Source organism: Drosophila ananassae, chromosome 3L (genome assembly GCF_017639315.1).
Source record: "Drosophila ananassae strain 14024-0371.13 chromosome 3L, ASM1763931v2, whole genome shotgun sequence".
In the NCBI taxonomy this organism is placed as follows: Eukaryota; Metazoa; Arthropoda; class Insecta; order Diptera; family Drosophilidae; genus Drosophila; species Drosophila ananassae.
Genome location: NC_057929.1, coordinates 6975054 through 6995690, shown reverse-complemented (window position 1 = coordinate 6995690; position 20637 = coordinate 6975054). Strand labels below are relative to the sequence as shown.

The following is a 20637-nucleotide window of genomic DNA, read 5'->3' as shown; positions in this document are numbered from 1 at the left end:
AAAAGCAAGTTAAACTCAGTAAAACACATTTCATCGTAAATGATACAGAAAGAAATAAAGTTTATTGCTTTAAACTTCTAAAATTTTATTTTATTGTTTGTAATAAATATATGTGTATATATAAAGTAATATTAGCTTTAGACCTTTTATGATACATACTGTACGCTACCTCGAGATGCTTAAATAGTTTCTTGTTTTTGCTTCGTTAAATTTAGACCTTAGGTATAATATATATCTTACAGAAGTGAAACTCACTTTGCTTATTTGTTTGCATCTTAGATTACATATTTATATTAATTTTGAATCATTGTCCTCCATTAGTTAATGTTACTTTAGCCTTAATCTAGCGCGGCTTAGTTTAGTGTGTGGTGTGTTGTGTTAGGTCTTGGTTAGTCGAATTCACAATTTCTTAAAAAAATACTTCATTTAATATTATCCAGTCTAGAACCTAGAATAATATTAGGTCAGTGCTATGCTTGAATTCCTATTTTTAGTGTAATGGCATAACAAAATTGCAGATAAAAAATGTAATATAATATATATGTTTGTAAAGAATATACAACACGTTAAAAGAAATCATATTCATAGTGACAAGGGACTAGGGACAAGGGGTGCTTGGAATACATACGACGGATTAACAAAAATAAATAAATAGATTGAGAACTTATTGGATAAATACTAAAGATTTACGTTGCATAGTCGCTGCTGTCTATCTCTCGTTATGCAAGGAACAAATAATATTTATGTGTATTTATAGAGAACTCTCACGTTTAATGCTACTAAACAAATTTGCGGAAAGAAACTGAACAGTTCTCGCAACTCTAAATTAAGCTAAACATATTTTTGGCTGCACGTTTTTTGTCGGCAGGTAAAATTGTTACAACTGGTATGGGGTGTGTGTCTCGCCTTTTCACTTAAAACATAGCTTAGGCGTATACATAATTTAAATTTACGTTTTTTTTTTTAAGTATGCCCTCCCACAGCAAACACTGCACGCGATGAACAACATTTGATTTCCTTTCTTCTCTTTCGACATTTGATTTGATTCGGTTAATAAAAAAATAAAATTCTATGCACATCCAACATTGTAGTAATATCAGTGATTTAGCTTGGCTTCTTTTTGAGTTATTTTGTTTTGGTTTTCTCTTTTTTTTTTTTTGTTTCAGTAACAATTTCTGTTCCCCTTTTTTGGTGGCCCAATGTGACGATTTTTGACATGTTGCAAGGTTGCAAGGTTATGGTTGATGTTGTTGCCGACAACTCAGGGCTTCAACACAAGCCCTGAGCCATGGGCAATCGACTTTGGGGCTTTAAAAGAAGTAGGTGGTCGGAATTATGGTGGCGCTGTTCAAAAATCGACCCATTTGGCCACCCATTAGACCCTACGCGGCAAACAACTGAGCAGCAGCAGCAGCAGCCTGTTGCTGTTGTTGCTGCTGCTGCTGCTGTTGCTGCTGAGGAGTTGCTGCCATGATGGGAATGGCCGTGCCATCGGCCGTTAGTAGAAGTGTTTGAGTGGCCTGCGGAGCCTGAGCAGTTGGTTCAGGTGCCAGGGCCACATTTCCCGGCAAGGCTATCAGCTGCTGTTGGCCCGCCTTGTTAGGATGCGGCACCTGGGTGGCGGCAATGATGCTGCCATCGGCGGACTGCAGCAGGATGGTGTTGGCTGGCAGGTTGAAGCAGGTCACGGTTCCGTTGGGGCCCACCGTTTGCAGCTGAAGTGGCGGTGGGTTGGGGGCGAGCATCATTGTGGCGGTCGACGTCGTTGCCGTTGTGCCATTCGAACTGCTCAGGTCCAGGCCATTGCTTTCCCCGGCAGCCGGCTGGGCCTCGGCAAGCTCTGACTGCTCCTCGCTGGCCTCTTCGTCGATGATCTCCTCGACCAGGTCGTCTTCGTTGAGCTCTTCGATGATGTCGTCTTCGTTCTCAACGTATTCCGCCGCATCAACGGCCGAACTGACCACACTGACACCAGGAGGCGAGGGAGTGGGCGTGGGCATGGCCAGGTAGTTCTCTCCCGACTTGGCAGTCAGAGCCGTTCCTTTGGGGATGCGGAATTTGCGAAGTATTTGAGCTGTGGACGAGGACAGAGCAGTAAGAGCCGTACCATCCTCGTCCAGTTCCTCTTCCAGCTCCTCCTCCTCGGGCAGGTCGTCCTCCGCTTCCGTCTCTTGCTGTTGGGGTTGCTCCTGTCGCTGGCCACGACTGGCGGCATTGACGCGCACCACTGTAACGGCTCCGGATCCAGTTAGGGGAGTGCCCGTCTTGGTGGTGCCATTAAGGATGCTGATCGGCGTGGGCTTGCCACCGCCGCGGGCGGCCAGCAGGATGACGGGTGTCTTCTTGGCCGCCGCCTTCAGCCCATTACTTCCAGCGCTATTGCTGTTGCCGGCATTACTGCTCACCAAGGCCACGGGATTCCCGCCGCTGCTGGTTTTGGGAGGAGGGAGAGACGAGACAGCATACGCATTAGTGGTGGGATGCAGCACTGGGGGCATGGGATCGGGCATGGGAGAAGTTCTGATCGAGTGTGAGACAAAATCGGCGAAGTGGTCAACGAAACTGCGACGTCGTGGGCTGCTTTCGCTTTTGGGGATTCGCGCTCGGGACTTGGCCTGCTTGAGGACAATCTCTTCGTAGTAAATGCGATTCGCTTCCGCTTGGCGATGCTGCAAATCTTCATTATTCATGGTCTTGCCGCTGGTTCGGTTGTTGGTGGTAGTGGTGGTGGTGGTGGTGTACTGAGTCTGGTTCGGACTGTGGTCGGTGTTCAGTGGATGGGTACTGTGAATGCGTGGAGTGTGTGGCCGCTTGAACAATTGTATCTTGACGTGTTTAGAAGAACCTGTTGTTGTTGTTGTTGATGTTGGATGTTGGATGTTGTTGATGTTGATTGGTTGTGTCGCATTTTTATGAATTTCGTGTGCAAATCATATATATATGGAATGGAACACAAGAACACAAACAACAGACGAACGAAAAATGTTTTTGGGTGAAAAAAGAAAAATAAAAACAATTTGATTAGCATATTTTGTGGATCCTTATTTTGATTGTTTGTTAGTGTTTGATTTTGATTGAGTTTTAATTTTAGTTTAAAATTAAATTTAGCTTTAAGATATGCTTAAATCAAAGTTAATTCGGGTTAGTAAATTATAACAACACTTATGACTGATAGCTTTATGTCAGGTAGGTGGTAATGTTGATGTGTTGATGGATCGCAACAGATCGTGATGGATGGTGCCGTCCAAACAGATACTATATACGGATCAATGATATCTGCCCAGACGGGGGGGACAGTGTGGAAAAGTCAAAGAACCAGTTGTTATGAGGCTTATTGTTTTGTTTTATTGGAAACCCAAGCAACATTGTTATAAACATAAAAAACACAAAATAATCAAACAAAAACATGAAAATAAAGCGAGTAAACAAAAGTACACATACCTTGCACTAATTGTCCAATTATTATTATTTTATTTATATATATTTTTTTTTTATTAATTTTTAGTAAGTTTGTTAAGAGACTCTATAGGTTGAGAGTGGAGATCATTTTTCACACGTACACAACATTCGATGATCGGGAAATGAATGATTCAATGAATGGAGCAAGAGATGTCCTCAAGCGACTGAATGGTTGTGGATGGATGTGGGATGTGTCTTATTTTCTTTCTTGACCACAATCTCGGCAAACATTGAAAATAGCTTCCATTTGCGTGGCTTTTGCTTGGGAATACTGCGGTTCTGGGCATTTAATATTATACTTTCTATTGGCTTTTTTTTTAACTTTCTTCCCAGTGAGGTCTTCTTTTCATATTAAATATTATTATATTTTTTTTTGGTACTTTGGCTGCAGCTTTTGGTGGCAATGGATCTTGCTCAGAGGGCTAACAGTACGGCCTCTGATATGTCATAGCTATATATGGTTTGCAGGCATTTTATTTCGTTTAGGCAATGGTTATAGAGTTTCGATTGATTGGTTGGTTGGTTGGTGGGTTGGTTGTGTGTACATAAAATAAAACAAGAGAAAGAAAGAAAAAGAACAAAATTGCATTGAAGTATAAAACGTATTTAAACACAAGATATTCTCGAAACGAGGGTTGGGGGATTAATTTGGATAAGGTGGCGGGATCATCGAGTTAGCAGGTGATTTAGCAACAAAAAGCAACAGAAAGCCACACAGCTCCCAGAGTCAGTATCGAATTCCGAGTCAGACTGGCTCTGCATGGCACAAGTAAATAAATAAATGCACAAAAATCGACTTAACTCTTACGATAAATGATAAAGTAAGGATGGAAACACAATAAACTAAGAAATCTTATAGAAATGCATAACAGAATATAACTAAAGTATAGCTAGTTGGTAACTAAATAGGTTTATGCTTAATGTACTTGGTTCGACTTGACTTATCGAAACGTGGTCTGTTCTGATTCTTGGTTCGTGGCGGCCATCGAGTGTTGCAAGTGTTTAGTAGCAAGTATTACAGCGGGCGATGCGCGGCTCTAAATACGTGAAGGAAGGAAGGAAGATCGAAGACCTGACTGCTCCCAGAGACCGGAGCAGTGGGTTAATAGTACGTAGAGAGACAGAGTGATAGACATAGAGTGGTAGATACAGATTGAGGTGGTTCGGAGCGGGTTTACAAAGAGAGATACAGTGGGATTATCTATCGAGCGCGTTACTTTCGGGGATACGGTCAGGTTTAAAGGATAGACGGGCATTGGGGGATAGAAGTTCTGGAAAAAGAGCTTTACCTAATTTCTTTGGTCTCCAGCAGGGACGAGGTGTTCACATCGTTCACCGCATTGATCATCGAAGTGGGCGAGAAGGGCAGATGGTACATGGAGGCGGTGTCCAGGGCGTAGGTGTCGCTGCCCTTGATCAGCAGCTCGTTCTTCAGCTCCATGAACTGTTGGTGTGGATTGTGATGCGTGGCGAACGGTTGCTGGAGCTGCAGGTGCGTCTGTTGCTGTTGCTGCTGGTGGTGTTGCGCCTGCTGGTGATGTTGCTGCTGGGTTTGTGCGTCCAGGGCGTTCGCATTCAGCGTTGGCTGGGCACCGGTATGCGTCGTGAACGTGTACTGCGAGTAGGGGCACAGATCACCCAGCTCGGCGGTGTCCAGCTTCGGCTGGAAGCTCTGCAGGCCATCGGGTGTCAGGATCTGATAGCTCTGGACCGTGCCGATGACGTGTTGCTGGTGTTGTTGCTGCTGTTCGGCCGCCGCCGGCGTGGCAGCCGATGTTGAGCTCAGGTAGGTCACGTTGTCCAGTTCGTAGTGGGGTTGCTGGGCTTGACTGGAAGGCACCTTCAGCGTCTGCTGCTGCTGCACCAGCTGCTGTTGTTGCTGCTGCTGTTGCTGCTGCTGCTGCTGTTGCTGGGTCTGATATGTGGCCGTTGTGGGTTGGCTGCGCTGTGCCTGCGGAGCTGCCGGCGCCGTCGTATAAATCGCCTGCGAACCATCCAGTTGGAGGGGCACCAGGTTGCCGGCCTGGTCCTGGATCATTATGCTCTGGCCGTGCAGCTGTTGCTGCAGCAGTGCCTGTTGCAGTTCCAGCTGGTTCGAGTATATCAGCGTCGTTGTGGGCGCCCCAGCCTGGCCGTTGGGCGTGGCGGGGCCGCGTTGCAGGCCCATGGAGCTGGTGGCTCCCGGATTGGCCAACGCCAGTTGAGCTCCACCCGGCAGGATCATCCCGCTGAAGTCCAGCGACGGCAGTGTCTGGAGCTGCTGCTGTTGCGGTTGAGCGGGCGTCGTCGGGGCCAGAGTGCTGGTAAGGCTGTGCTGCATGGACTGCTGATGCTGGCTGGCAGGTATCGGGGCCATGGTCATGGACTCGGCATTCTGCACCTCGTCCAGAACACTGTCGATCTGGGCGAGTCGCTTCTTGGCCGGCGTGCCGTCCACGCCCTTCGACTTCCGGCCCCGGGGCGTCCGGACATTGCGCGCCTTTTTCGCCGGCGGGCCGTCCGCCTTGAGGGGCGTCGTGCTGGCAGAGGGTGGCATCGGCACATCTCCGTGCTTGTCCTTCTTGTGCATCTTCATCTTGTCGGGCCGCGAGAACTCCTTGTTGCAGATGGGGCAGGCGAAGATCTTGCGGTTCTGGCCCTCGTGGAAGAGGTAGGCGTGGCGCTGAAAGCTGTACTTGTTCTTGAACGTCTTGAAGATGTCGTTCTTGGCGCACACCAGGCAGTAGGCCACACCGTCGATGATGTGCTCGTAGCGGGCTATGTCCAGTCCCCGGACACTCATCTTCTCCAGATACTCGCCCTGCTCGTCGTCGGCGATGACGCGCGTTTTCCGTTTCCGCTTCTGCTTGGCCGCTGCCGCCGACCCGGACTTCGGCACCATTGAGGACACCGTCGATGTGGGCGTGGTGTTCGCCTGGCCGCTGATCGTGTAGCTGGTGGTGCCGGCAGCCTGCTCGGCAGCCTCTGCCTCGACCTCAGCCTTCATCACCTGGTAGTCCTCGTATTCGTGGTCCTGGTCCGGATCGTGCTCGAGGCTCTGTTCCTCGTACTTGACATGCAGCATGCTCTCCTCATCGTCATCCTCCTCGACGGCGAGTCCGTGCTGCGGCTCGTACTTGATGATGTCCGCGGCGACGGCGCTGCTCCCATTGCTCAGGCAATCGCTGCTTCCGGGCTCGCTCTTCAGCACATGGTACTCCTCGTAGGTGCTGCCGTCGAACTCGATGATTGTGCCGTCGGTGTTGACCAGGGCAGTGGTGGTCGTTGTCGCCGGCGTGCTGCTCTGCTGCCCGGCCACCGATACGGCGACGGGCGTGGGTGCGGCGGCGGTGGCGCCATTGTAGTTTTCGAACACTATGGTGGTCGGTGTTTGTCCATCCTCGCCGGTGGTGGTGATGTAGTGGTACTGGCCACTCGTGTCCACTCCGTTGCCGTTGGCGTTGGCGTTCGTGTGCAGGATGGAGGACGAACTAATAGTTGTGACCACATTGTCTTTTGTTTATATATATTTTGAAAATACATATTCGGTTCGGTTCATAAAAGATGTGTTTGAATGTAATATTTGCATAAATCAATAAATCAGATCGTAATCGAAATTTAAATGGAAATCAATCAACAATTCACTCAAATCAGATTCGGATAAAACTAATGTTGTGCAAAATGAAAGCTACTCATGGCCAACTGGATGTAGATGCCGCAGGTGGTCCGCAGGCGGCCCTCTGTGGCACTTACACGGGCCTCATAATCGATTGGATTGGATACAGCATTACAGGATATACATTATATAGAGAGAACGTGAGTGAATTGGTTTTTGTTTGTCGGTAGAATTTGTGTTTACTTAGAGCTACTTTACAGCAATCGTAATTGTAACTCTGGTACAGTACTCGCAACTCAATACTAAATACTTAATAAATTATAAAATAAATAATCCTACTCGACTGCGAGAAATAAACTGAAAATACGGGAGGACAGAGCAATGAGGGAGGTGGAAGTGTTTTATTTTGGCCAACATGGTCAGCAGTAGCCTCCCCAAAAGGGGGGGCAGCTGCTAACGACGTGGTTTAGTGTCAAAAAATGGGAAGGGGAAGGGTGGGAACAAAAGATGGAGGCAGCAAATATAGAAACCTCTGTTAAAACTAACTAAATCATAAACGAAAATATAGAAACTAAGAAATAAAATTCAAAAATGGCGCGCAAGTGCTGCCAAATGTCCGTGCGGATGGGCAGCACTTTTGTCAAACTTCAATGGCCACACGGTTCTTTCTGCTTTTTTTTTTTTGGCGCCAACTTTTGAATTGTAAAACCTTAAACTATTGCTGGTTAACATAAAATAATAGGTTGTGAGACATTTTTTGAGACTTCATTGACGCGCTCTGCCCGGCATTTCCTTCGGTTCAAACGGTTTGTGCATTTATTTATGTGACAGTTCCAATATTCATGAGAAATCGACAAGAGTCGAAGGTAACAGACCTGGGAATGGTGTCGCAAATTAAAAAGAGCATGTTGTGTTGTGAGGATTCAGTCGAAAAGCAGATTTCTTTTTGTTAATCGGGTAATGGATTTGGATTTTCAGAGACTTGATTAAGTAAGGAAATTTGAAAAGTTGTTTTTTTTTCTTTTATTTTTTTACCGCAAATGGAAGTATAGTAGAGTTCAATGTTTGTTCTTTTTCTTCTAATCTGGGCATTTGAATTTTGTGCACAAAACGTTAAAAAATCACAATTAAAAAGGGAAATAATATGTATTTTAAAATGGGTAGAATGTGGGTGAAGTATATGAGTGGCATGAGATTGCGACGCGCACAAAACAAAGCATTAGATGGTTGGGAAGGAGGATTAGAGAATTTCGGCCAATTGAAGTGACAGTCAAATCATAAGTGCGTGAGTAGAGTATGTTGCTACTGTGAGAGGTTAGTTGTAGAAGCACCAACTGAAACACCAATTACGAGTACACAAGAAGGGTTAAACCATACACAAAGACTACAACCAACAAACAAATAACATAGGGCGTTTAAGTTCAAGCCAGACACTTACCGGCAACATTCGCTGTGCTGGCTGCAACACTTTGTTGCTGCTGCTGCTGCTGTTGGTGTTGCTGCTGCTGGTGTTGCTGTTGCTGGTGTTGCTGCTGCTGTTGGTGTTGCTGTTGCGGACTGCTGGCCGTGGTCTGATATGTGGCCGTGGCAGCCGCTACGGCCTGTCCATTGGCATCACAGAGTATTTCATTCTGCAGCTGGTAGACGGAACCATCCGTGCTACCATATTGCTGCTGTTGTGGCTGCTGCTGTTGCTGCTGTGGAATGCCGTTGAGGGTGGTGGCTACGGGCAACATGCTGACGTAGATCTTTTGCTGCTGTTGCTGCGGCTGCTGTTGCTCCTGACTAGACTTGGATGTGGATGCTGCGGTTTGTACCGGTGGACTTAGCTTTGGTATCTTGCCCTCGAACTTGCGTGGCTGTTGCATAAACTGCAGCGATTGCTGCTCCTTTTTGGCATCTGGAAAACGGCAATCGGGTGAGTTAAGTTCTAGTTCTAGTGCAAGGATATTCAGTGATTGTGATTGAACTGTTACTGTTTCTGTCTGTTGATGTAAACACACACACATACATATAGGGGATGAATGGATGTAGCGGGGTGACATGGTGTTTTGGAGTTAGGGGGCGGGTGGGCGGTCAAGCGAAGCAGATTCTGGCGGGGATTCAGATTGGAGAGAGTGGAGAAACAGAAAGTGGAACCGAACCCAGGCAGCACCAACACCTTCGATTGGGTTTTAGTAAAACAGTTTTGATTTTTTGTTAGTTTTTAGCATAGGTTTAAAAGCGTGATCGTATATTTTTTCTCCTTACAATTAAAACAAACTAGACGACTTATTCTGTACATTAACACAAAAACGAAACGATACAAATGCTTTTCCGATCAGGATCAGGTGTATTGGGAGAATCGAATCGAATCGAAATGCAACGAAGCAGCTGTGAAATGTTATGCGAAGAGATATGCTGGAGGGGATTGTGGCTGGAAGGCTGGAAGGGACGGGGGTTAGTGTGACAGGATGGTATGGTGATGGAGGATGCAGTGGAGCAGTGTTTAAATGGATGCAGTGGTGCAGTGGCTGCTAAAGCTGCTGCTCTCACCTCTGCCGCCATCGCTGCCAGTTGCTGATGTTGCAGCTGCTGTTGCTGTTGTTGTTGCTGTTGTTGCCGTTCTCGTGGCTGGTGTTATGGGTGTGGGTGTTGCTGGTGCTGGTAGTGGTGGTGGTGGTGGTGTGGCTGCAGCAGGCGCTGGCGGTGGGGGGGCTGGAGAAGCCACTGTGGCTGCCGGCGATGTGGCAATGGCATCCTTTTTCCGTCTCGCCGGCGTCTTGCGGGGCGTGCTGCCGGCTTTGCCGCGTCTCGCGCCCCGCGACGTCGAGGAGGTGGACGAGGCTGGGGAAATGGAACGATCGTCCTTGGTGCGCGGACTCCTGCCACGGCTGCTGTTGCGCGAGTTCGTCCGCCGCTTGGAGGTTAGCCAGTCGTCGTCGTAGTCGGCGTCGTACTTCCTCTTCTGCTTGCGCCGCTTGAAGTCCTCCTCCTCGTCGTCATCTTCTGTCGAAAGAATTCATTTCCAAAAGAAAAGAAAGGAAAAGAAAGAGGGGGAAAAAAGGACGAATAGAAAGAAAAAGACAATATATTATAAGAAGGGTGAACTGGCGAACGAGAGAACCCTGCGGCCACACACCTGTCCCATCGTCTATGTACTCCAAGAGCTCCTGTTTGGTCTTAAAGTCGGCGGGACTCTGCAGGCTCATAGCCTCCTCGCCGGCAAAGTCGCCGTCCTCCACGCCCAGATCGCTGGTGTCGAGCGTGAGGACGCTCTCCTTCAGCATGGCCTTGACGTCGTCGGGAACGTTCGGATTCTGCTGGATCTCGTCCAGATCTAGGTCAGGATTACGCTCCTTAAAGCTCTTGGCCTTGGTGGGGTTGCACTGCTTCTTCATTCTGCAGAGGAGAGCAAAACGAGATTGTATTCAAGTGGCCTCGGACAGGGAAGGCGACACAATGGGGAGCAACCTACTTCTTATCACACAGCAGGGCGTCTAGGTGCGGGGGCAGGGGCGCAGCGGAGGGCACCCCGTTCGGTGGATCCTCCGGATGCCGGCCGACATCCCGACCCTCCAGCCAGAGGTCATAGCGTTCGTTCTGGAACCGCTTGACGAACGTGTCCATCGAGATCTTGACCATGTCATTGCTGCAGGTGCACTGCACCGCCCTCTTCCCGTACTCGATCCAACGCTCCATCGCAAAATTGGTGGACTCGGCACAGTTGAAGCCGTGATTGAAGCCGGCATGGTAGCCGAACGGGAAAGTGATCATTATCTCCCCCGCCTCCTGTGTGATCTGCAAGATCCGGATTTAATTAGCCACCAAGGGACACACTAAGGACACCCCATTTGGGAGACAGACAGAAACGCACCTTACTAACTGGCACATTGTGCTGCTTGAGAATCTGCGGTGAGATTAGCGTCATCTTGTGACGCAGGTAGGCATTGCAGTTCTTATAGCTAGCCGGAAAATACTGGTTGGCCACCTTCTCCAGCCTCCGGCCGTACTCCGGCGGCACCACATACCACGTCTTCGGTGCTCCGAAGTGCAGATAATTGATCGAATAGAGATCCATGTCCTCGGTGTGCCACGCAAACGTTGTCTTCCACATGCCGAAGTACAGGTAGGCTGTGTTGACGCCGTCTATCTGGATGTTATAGTCCTTGTTCACAAAGTCCAGGATGGTGCCCAGACGGTTTATGTTCCAGCTCTACAACACACCAAAGGGCAAGGCAAGGGAACAAGGTCAGAAGACGGAAAAGGAAAAGACACTATCCCCAAACTTACATCCTGGTCGGAGTCTGTGATGCTGCCGCTAACATCCGCCCCGTAGATGGGCGCCACATACGTTATGTTCTTCCAGTACTTGCGCTCCAGGTCCTCGAAGTCAAAGTGCTTCGGTGTGGCATAGCGCTCGGTGCTGGCCAGTTCGCTGAACTGCTTCACGGTGAGCGGTTTCTTTTGGATGTTGATCTGTTGGTAGTAGCCCTGCTTGCCGGTGACCACCTGGCAGATGGGCGCCGGTATGGTGACATTTAAAGCGTCCAGATCGGCGTAGCCACTGCGTCGCGGCACCCACTCCGGCGGCGGCACCACCTTGGCCAGGCCGGCCTTGTGAGCGCCCTGGGACTCCATGTAGGCGACGTATTTGGGAAAGTCCTTGAACTCCTCCCAGGTGGGCCGGAAGACCATAATGCGCGGTATGTCTGACATTTTCATTATATTCTTTGCTCCGTTTCGGTTCTCCGCTCTTCGCAGGACACTCGCCTCACTCTCCTCTCCAACGCCCGATGTCCCGATCTAGAACTGTGATAGAAGCAGAGTGCCACATTAAAACTCTGAACTCCGTGCGGTCTCCTAATCCCAGAGCAGATGCTATTGCCGACAGCCCAATAGCCCGACCGTCCTTCCAACCAGCCTGCCCTTTTCCATCGCCAACTGATCTCATCTCTCAAAGGATCGGATCGGATCGCACTGAAAACTCAAAAAATTGAAAAGAAGGAGCGCCGACGAACAGCTGCAACTTTCCGTGCGCCTTTTTTGAATGAATGGGCGAGGCGAGGCGAGTCGAGTCGAGTCGAGGCATCGAGACAACAGCAGGCAGGCAGGCAGGATGGCAGGCAGGCCGGCGGGCTGGTAGGCTGGCAGGATATGCAGTTGCTGCTACCCCTGCCACTTACTCGGCTCGAGTGCCACTCCGTTTCCTCGCCAAATATGACCCAAAAAACCCATAAAAAAATAAGTGCAGCGATCACTTTCTGGATAATCTTACAAACTAAATACATAATATCAGGATAATATCAAATTCCAGGACATATATCTTGAAAAGTTTGGGCAGTACAAGGAGCTAGTAGTTTTCTATGAGATATAATTATTATATTAATTATTAAATAAAAAGCTGAAATTCAAAGAGTTATTAAATGGGTTACCAGATCCTAGGATCTGGGAGTTATAAGATTATATCACTAATTATTAATAACTAGGAACTTAAGATTCGAGAAAGACAAAAGCATTTCTTCACGTTGTGAAATGAAACAAAACAAAAGTATCCTTTAAAATAGAAAACACTCGCTGATGGGGAAAAATGAAGAACATTTTCTCGCCATGTAGTTCTGTATACAATGTTCGAGTCGAGGTACAAAAAAAAAAACTGGCAATAAATCACTCTGAATGCGGATAATTAATTATTGAGTTTTTGAGGGCCAGGACAGAGCGCCAGGACCCTGCCTGCCCCATGGTGCCGGGAAGCCAGAAAAACAATCCAAACCAAGCGAAAAAAAAAAACGTCCAATAAGCAGAAACACAAAATCCCGCGACATATTTTTCTCACACAAATATCTCAATGATTTTGCAGTTTGTTTTTTTTCCAATTTTCCGCACAAACAACAAGCAGCAGAAAGTAAGAAAAAGGATATCAGGTCCGGAGGAGCAACGAGATAATTTCTGGCAACGATACAAGCCAACAAGGACAACGCCGTGCGAGACATCCCAGCAAACTAGATGAAAATTTACGCAATTTTTGCGGCTACTCGGCTACGCAGAAAACTGTACCACCACCCGACAAAGGACGAGCAAGAGAGCAAGGATACCATGCGAGAGAGAGAGAGAGAGCGATGAGTAGAGCGGAGCGAATGGGAGAGCCAATGACGATGGGTTGAGGGGACAGAGGGGGGGAAGGGGACATCTATAAGGAAGGATAATGGCGAGTGCGCCAAACTATTTGCTAGTTTGGAAATAAAGGAAGCCGTCAGGACATTGAGAGGGGCGCCAAACGGGCGAGTAGCGAGTGGCGAGTAGTACAATTGTATGTGTGTGTGTTTACATCTTCTGTTTTAGTATCTGTACGTATGTGTGTGTGTGCGTGTTTGTGTATGTTTGTGTGTGAAAGGACGAAATTTGGAACTCACTTGTGATTTGCTTCGATGGGTTTTTCTTTTTTTTTTTTTGTTGTTTGCCTCACAGTTACTTGTATTTTTTTTGTTTCTCGACGTAGTCCTTAAAAGTTTCGACTGACTTTACGAGTAAGGCTTGCTCTATGATAGATCGGTGTTCTGGTGTTGGGTTCTGTTGCTGTTTCCGCTTCTACTCCTCGGTTGCAGTTGCCTCTTCTAGCAGTTTATTGCACATTATTTTATTCTCTCTACTTTCAATATCTATTTTTTATTTATTTATTTTTTTAACTTTTGCACAAGTAGAACACTTTTCAGACACTCTTTCTCACTCTAGCTCTACAATTAGCTTTGTTTTTTGCTTGGATTTGACTTTTTGCGTTGTCCTGCAACATCAGATGGTCGAAAGGAGTCGTTTTCCAGTCTTTGACTTGGACTTTATGGTAGTTGCAAGTATGGCGGGAGGAGGAGGGGTGAAGGCGAAGGACCGCTCTCACACACACACACACGCGCTAACACTAACTGAGTGGCAGGAATGACAAACTAGCACGAAAAGCACTCACGACGGCATACGCGACTCACGAGCGACATGTCTGAGCGGTCTGAGCGGCGAGCAATGACTGAACCGCATCCTGACGCCGCAGGACTATGGGATGGCGACGCAGACGCAGAAGCAAACGCAGGCGTCGGCAGAACTCGCTCGCACTCTCGCACTCTCACACACTCTCACACTAACACTCTCGCAGCTGTAAGAGCGTTGTCCTTTTAATGCGAATGCTCTGGCCAAAGCATAATGCGAAAGGAAAATCGGTGTACAACCAGAGGGAGACGGCCCAAACAAGTTTGGCAGGATAAGAGCGACGGGGTGGGGTGGGGTGTGGTGGGGTGAGGTGAGGTGAGGTGAGGGAAATAGAGGTCTAGAGTCTAGAGGAAAAACAGCAGTTGTTGGCTGCTTCTATCGTCCTTTTTTTGCCATCCTGTTCATCCATCAATAGAAAACCATTCATCTGTCCTTCCGTCGAACAATGCACATTTCCCCCCACTCCTTGACAGGCAGGACCAACTGCTTCGAATTCGGCTCAGTTGCGAAAACTAGATGTGGAAAATGGAAAATGCATTCGCTATCGATCGTCCTCCTTTTTCGCAGGATCTCTCTCCCTGTCTCTCTCCTGTGATTAGTGCTTAGCGCTCATTATGCATTGTTCGGGAAGGGATTTGAGATCCTGTCAAGAGTATCTAATCAGGGGTTTAGAGTTCTAGGATCTAGGAAGGCGATCGAAGGGAGGTAGGAGAAGGACTTGGAAGATTCTGAAGGATTTTGATTAAAAGTAGAGCTAACTAGTCTACCAGTCTATAATTTATGATCAGAAATAATATATTCTTAAACTTAAAACAAGAGTGGGTGAGTTGCATGACCTTTATCCTGCCAGGAGCGTGTGTCTTCCACAAAAAAAATGACTAACAGAAAGGAAGGAAGGCTGATTTTTGAGTAATTACAGCAGCATGAAGCGGCAAAGGATATGGCGAGGAGAAGGATAATTTACAACATGTCATTAGCCGGGAAACGCCTACAGGACTCGCCAGGAGCAGGAACGCAGATGGGGGCTGGGCGGAGGAGTAGGAAGGAGGAAGGAAGCGTTCGGCTGTACGGCAGGATCAAAGCGTGACAGGAACGCAGGCGAGTGGCCACACTGCGCGGCAGGACTTGCCCACACAGACCCACAGGACACTGAGTAAGCGAAGGGGGCCAAGGATCTCGAGAGCGGCTAAAAAACTTGTTTAATCATGCATGAAGAGAGAGGGAGAGTAAGAAAGAGAAAGAGAGAGAGCTTGCATAAAAGCAGCGAGAATGACCAGGCGGCGGCGTTAACTTCCGGCAGGACTTACACACACACACACAAACACAGAGAGAGACACACATACGAGCGCAGTTGACACTGCAGTCGGGTACACAATGTGGTCATTGACTGAACGGTAAAAAAAAGCGAAAACAGGAACAGGAACAGAAACCATGCCTGCCGATGACGTCGTCGAAGAACACACGGAGAACCGCCATAATGCGCGTCCCCTTTTTCCACATTTCTACTTCTTCCTCTTCCTCTTCCTCCTCCTTCTTCCGCCTTCCTCCCTTTCTACACACACACAAACACACACACACATACATAAACAGAGACAGAGTATCTGTGTGTCTCGTGTGATTTCACAAAACATTTCTCTAATAAAATTTCTCATAAAATTTCAATTCCAACTCGGCTTCAGCTGCGACAACAACTACAAGATTATTTATGCTTTTATTCCTTGTTCCTAGTTCCTGTTTTTGTTGTTGCTTTTGTTGTTGTTGCTTTAGTTGTTGTTGCTGGCAGTTGGCTGTTTTATGTCCTTTTGTGCCGCTAAGCACGCGCGTCAAAGCAGCACAGTGGGATGAGTTATGAATATTTTTAACAGAAATTTATATATAATTAAATGTAAAAACAAAAATTAGAGGAAATGGATTATTTATTTTTATTTCTTTTTTTAGGAGCCGAAGTTACTATTAAGTTTAACATTTATGATAAGCTTAATTTTGTTAAATTAAAAATTATAATATTTTACAGTCTCTCTTTAAAAGAAATCTTAGCATCCTTCAGTACTAACTATATCATTTTGCATAAATAAAACCATAAATAAATTAATGTCATTATACATTTATATTCATTAATTTCCTCATTCGCACCACTGTGCCACACATCGACCAAAAAGCAAAGCACGCGTCCCCTTTTCGGCGTTTCCCTTTTGTCCCCTTTTGTTGTCCTTTATCTCAATTGCACAACTGTTTGGCTTTGGCTTTGGTCCTGGCTATGGCTCTGGTCCTGGCTCGGGCTATCGTTCGACTCTGTCTCTGGCATTGTTTTGTTTTTGCTTTGCGTTCGTTACATTTTATTTTTCGCCCAATTGTCAGACTTTGTCTCCATGTGTGTGTGTGTTAGTGTGCGTGTGTGAGTCCTTTTTTAAAAGCAGGCGCTACACTCCTGGCGTCCATTGTTGTTGTTGTTCTTGTTGTGTGTAAAACAAATAGAACCGGAGAGAGCGGCAGGAGAACGCTTGCGCTTTAAATGAAAACTTTTCCAGTACAGGCTTTCGGCGCCGACTCGCTGCCACTGCCACTGCCACTGCCGCTCTCTCACAGGACATGGCTCCTTCTCTCTGCTCAGCTGCAGTACGTCCTGCCAGCAGCTGCCGCCGCAATCTAATTAATTCTCCGCGGCACACTCTATACTCCTCTACTCTAGGCTGGCGGCCGCCATTGCTAGTAGCCCTATAGTCGAAAATGTTCTACACTTTTTTCGCATCCTTTGCAGTCTTATTGGTCAACAAAATGGCGGCCAGGATAATAACAAGTAGGCGAGTTTCCCGCGAAGCAGGCACTTAAGCACGCTCCTGTCGCTAGGAAATGTGGAACAGAACAAGGACTCAAGACATGACAGGAAGAATGAAACCGAACTCTGTAAAACATAGCAGGCAGGACATAGACAGGACATCTAGGAGGGTCTAAAGTAGAGGAACTAGAAGTAAAAGTAACTCCTTCCTTGGAGTATCCAGGCCATTAAACCACCCACTGCCGGATAACGACGACCTGTTGAGTTGCAAACTTGTTAGCACATCCTGGAAACCGTACACCTGACCTGCGGCTCGGCTCAGTCCGGATCCGTGCCAAAAACACCACCTAGCTCGGTAGTCCGGGGGTTTGTTTACTACGGCTATGGCTACGGGTAATGAATGGGAGCGGAAGCTACTCTAACTACCACCGCTCTGGTGGACTCGCTCTGTTTTGGTCTGTGTTGCTTTTTCGGGAAAACCCCTAAAAGTGACGAAGACGTCGGTTATGTATGGACGGATGACATGCCGGCACACGCCACGCTACCGATTCCACCCGACCCGACTTGGTTGGGTGGTGGTTGCCGCCAGACACATGGTTCCAATATAGCAAGAGCGGATGATGAGGTTGGTCGGTGCCATTGCGATTGCCTTTACTGTAGCCGGTGTCTGGGGTTGCTTGTCGTTTGTTTACATTTTGGGGGTTTCCCAAACGTCCTTGCACCTACCGAAGGCCGTGCGTGTGAGCGGAACCACCCCATGCGCCATGTGGCCCAGAGTCAGTGCGCCAATATAGGTCGGTGGTGATTCTGGTGCTCTGGTTATGTTCTACTGTGAGCTGAGCTCAACTGAGCCTCGGTGGTGATTCCAAAAATATGCCCAGACATGTCTAAGGGTTACTGCTGCCGCCACTTCTGCCGCCACCGCCACCGCCACCGCCAGACACTGCTCACATTTTGTTTATAAACATTGCGCAAAAACAGCTGATTTTCGGCCATCCCCCATGTGGTGCTCGTCTCGTGCTCTGCATTTCGCTAGCCATCCATCCATCCATCCCAGCCAGCTCCAAGCTGCAGGCCACAGAAACTGCATCACCTGCATGCCAAGTACTTACTCGGATCGGAGCTCGGCCAAGCAGCTGCCAGCTGGCAAGGCGCAGCAGGCAGCAGTAGACTGCAGTAGACCATTAGCCCCGACAGATGTTGGGTTGTGGAATGCAAGACCAGGGGATACAACCATGTGTGTGTGTGTGTGTGTGTGTGTGCAACGATGTCTAACCAATCTAACGAATTGCAGCCGGCTGGTCGGCCGAGCCATGAGGACTGGCTGAAAGGACAGTCCCCGAGTCTAGCTGGCCTGCTGTTGCATTGATTATGGCTGTGTTGCCGGGACATCTGGCTAGGTAGGTCGTTGTCCCTACATGGCATGTGCCATGGATAGGGAATTGCCTGCCAGCTGCCTACTCTTCGAATGGGGATCGATCTTACAAAGGATAATCAGTAATTGAAGAAAAGTAGTGCCAATCATCGCTCATCCTTCGCCAGTCTCCAAGTTTAAGATCCAACTTGGATGCTGGCCAGCTGCTCCTCGTGTTTCAACTGTACGACCCCCCAAGATACCTTGGCCTGGTCCTGGTCCTGGGCCCAGAAAAACCAGCATAAAATACAGCGACAGGCTTTCCAAAAAACCAACAAAAAACTGAATTCTTCCCAGCTGTAACCGGACACCACAGCCCGTAGCGGTTGTCTTGCAACGACAGTACAGGAAGAGGGGCCTGGGACTGGTCCTCCTCCTGCTCCTGCTTCTACTCCTGGTAGGCTTTAAAAACCGGTATGCTTGTAGGGCTAGGACGATTATTTACAAGTTGCTGAAAGAAGCCAGAGAAAGGGGCTGCCGTAACTGTTACAACATTCGAGACTTCCGCTCCTTGCCGCCTCAAGAAGGAAGTGTCGCTGCTGCCAATTGTCGCCGCAAATCACAACTTTCCAGCTAAGTTTCATATTTTTTTAGAACCAAGAGCAGCTGAAGAAGTCTGGCAGCGGTATTTGCGCAGGCGTGCATTGAACCCTGCTCCTGGGCTCCTTGGCTAGTCGGCCGGGCAGGTAGAAACTCAGAAGAACTCAGACGAAACGGCAGATGTTCTCTTTGTCGCAGGTCAGTTGCTTCCACTGGAAGGAGTTGATTTCTGATGTCCTGTCGCAGGAGCGAGGATCGAGGGCGCGTCAAAGGCTTCTCAAACATTTGTTTACCTTTGTTTGGTTAGACGAAGTCATTATGCCCTGGCTGTAGGGCTGGAGGAGGGGCTCTACAGTCGCAGCTGTCGTGGAAACAAGAGCACGGTTTGAGTTTTCAAATCAATGAACCCCTTTCTTTTGGGTATTTCTGTTCAGCAAGCTGCACTTTATTTAGATATGTGGATATACCATCTAGGTTTGCCTTTAAAAGCTATTCCCAAAGTGTTGCCTACATTAGAGGTTTCTAAGCAAGGCATTCAAGAAGTGATGTCTTTTTGGATAGAGTTCTGAATTCCTTGGGTTTATAAGAGATATGATTCTTTCTTGTAGGATGGTAGATCCTTTTATTATAGATTATAACTTCTATAGAGAATATGTAGAGCCTGAATGACTTTCTTTCTCTCGCTCTTCAAAAACATAGCATAGAAAAGTGAGTATCTGCACTAGAAACTAGTAACTACTTGAGTTTCCAACGCAATTTGACTAAAATATCTGAAAAAGGGGAACCCCAGAGCTCTCTTAAAAGTTCCAGACCTAAAAATAAAGCAACTTCCCAACAATCTCTTCTAAAAACCCCAATAAGAGTCTTCTATCACTTAAATTTCAAATAAAAAATAGTTTATTTGGTAAAAGCTACCAGTTTCCATAAAAATGACTCATTAAAGTCCAACCCAGCCCAATAGTTTCCCAGAAAAGCAGCCACTATTATTGAAAGAAAAACACAATTAAACCCAAAAACAGCCCTCACCCTGGATCATAATGGCAATTTTCCAATCAGAACTAATTGTTAGAACGCTCATATATTTCAAAAACAAAGGACGCGGCGGCCCTTGCTTGTTTTACAAGTTAATGCAATTAATTCTAGCCCCGGCCAGTAACAAAGTGGGTGGCAGGGAGGTCTCGCGCAGTGAAAAATCGATTTTACAAAAGTTTTTCGCTGCAGCGAGTCGCCCTATTGGCCGAAAACTTACCCGTTGACGGTCCAAACGGTGGTGCGGTGGTTCAAAGCTGGAGGCTGGTACCTGGTGACCCGCTTAGATGCTAGGATCACCTATGCTGGTGCGAATCGGCAGCCACCCGCACCAATATTAGATATTAGATACGAGGAACTCGGCGGCGTACGTGACCGAGAAAATGTGCCCGTTCACAATAGACGTGGACGCAGTTTATTTACAAAAGATTAGCTGCAGGGTGAACATGTCTGGGTGCGCTGGTGTTACGCTTTTGTTTTAAATGTGGTGGGGAGAATGGCGAACGCTCGACAATGGTTGTTCACACAGCTATGGAGCCATTCTTGGCTTGGACACGGCAAGGGTCTTTGGGGGTCTGCTTATCAGACGCTCCTCTGCTGTACAGGCACTCGCGAAGAGTTTACATTGGCACGGGCCCTCAAATTAGGCACCGCGCGGTATGACGTCTGTTCTCTTACGATGGCAGTAGGGTTTCCTTATTGAATTGTCGTTTTGTAAGCTCAAAGCACAATTTACATTCGTTTTTGGAGCACTTTTTCGCAAAAATTATACTCTGATGCAAAAACAATCTAACGACAGGTGTGACCAGCTCATGGCACACTTGCTACGCAAAACTATCGATATATCGTATAGGTATTTTGAGTTGCCAA

At 47.5% G+C, this 20637-nt stretch overlaps 1 protein-coding gene across 13 annotated transcripts; it reads right to left on the bottom strand.

Moving 5' to 3' along the window:
- Positions 1-36: 36 nt before the first annotated feature.
- On the bottom strand, positions 37-20619 carry LOC6495811 (probable lysine-specific demethylase 4B). 13 transcript variants are annotated; one of them, XM_032450692.2, is made up of 9 exons: positions 19988-20619; positions 11327-11845; positions 10911-11249; positions 10512-10834; positions 10176-10435; positions 9590-10042; positions 8493-8954; positions 4749-6951; positions 37-2430 (listed from the first exon to the last, which is right to left on the bottom strand). In XM_032450692.2, exons 2-9 carry the CDS (start codon positions 11756-11758, stop codon positions 1383-1385), a joined length of 5520 nt encoding a protein of 1839 aa, XP_032306583.1. In that variant the 5' UTR covers positions 11759-11845; positions 19988-20619; the 3' UTR covers positions 37-1382. The 13 variants fall into 13 exon arrangements, with proteins under 13 accessions (XP_032306583.1, XP_032306587.1, XP_032306585.1 ...); XM_032450696.2 differs by having other exon boundaries at positions 9590-10039; XM_032450694.2 differs by lacking the exon at positions 19988-20619 and adding an exon at positions 13447-15542.
- Positions 20620-20637: the final 18 nt, after the last annotated feature.

What these genes read in the sequence shown, in the direction of transcription:
- LOC6495811 (XM_032450692.2), bottom strand. Translation starts at nt 11,758, where the DNA reads ATGAAAATGTCAGACATACCGCGCATTATGGTCTTCCGGCCCACCTGG. An exon ending in TCACAGACTCCGACCAGGAT is followed by an intron (nt 11,250 to 11,326) that starts GTAAGTTTGGGG and finishes GGTGTGTTGTAG; the next exon opens with AGCTGGAACATAAACCGTCT. An exon ending in GCCCTGCTGTGTGATAAGAA is followed by an intron (nt 10,436 to 10,511) that starts GTAGGTTGCTCC and finishes TCTCCTCTGCAG; the next exon opens with AATGAAGAAGCAGTGCAACC.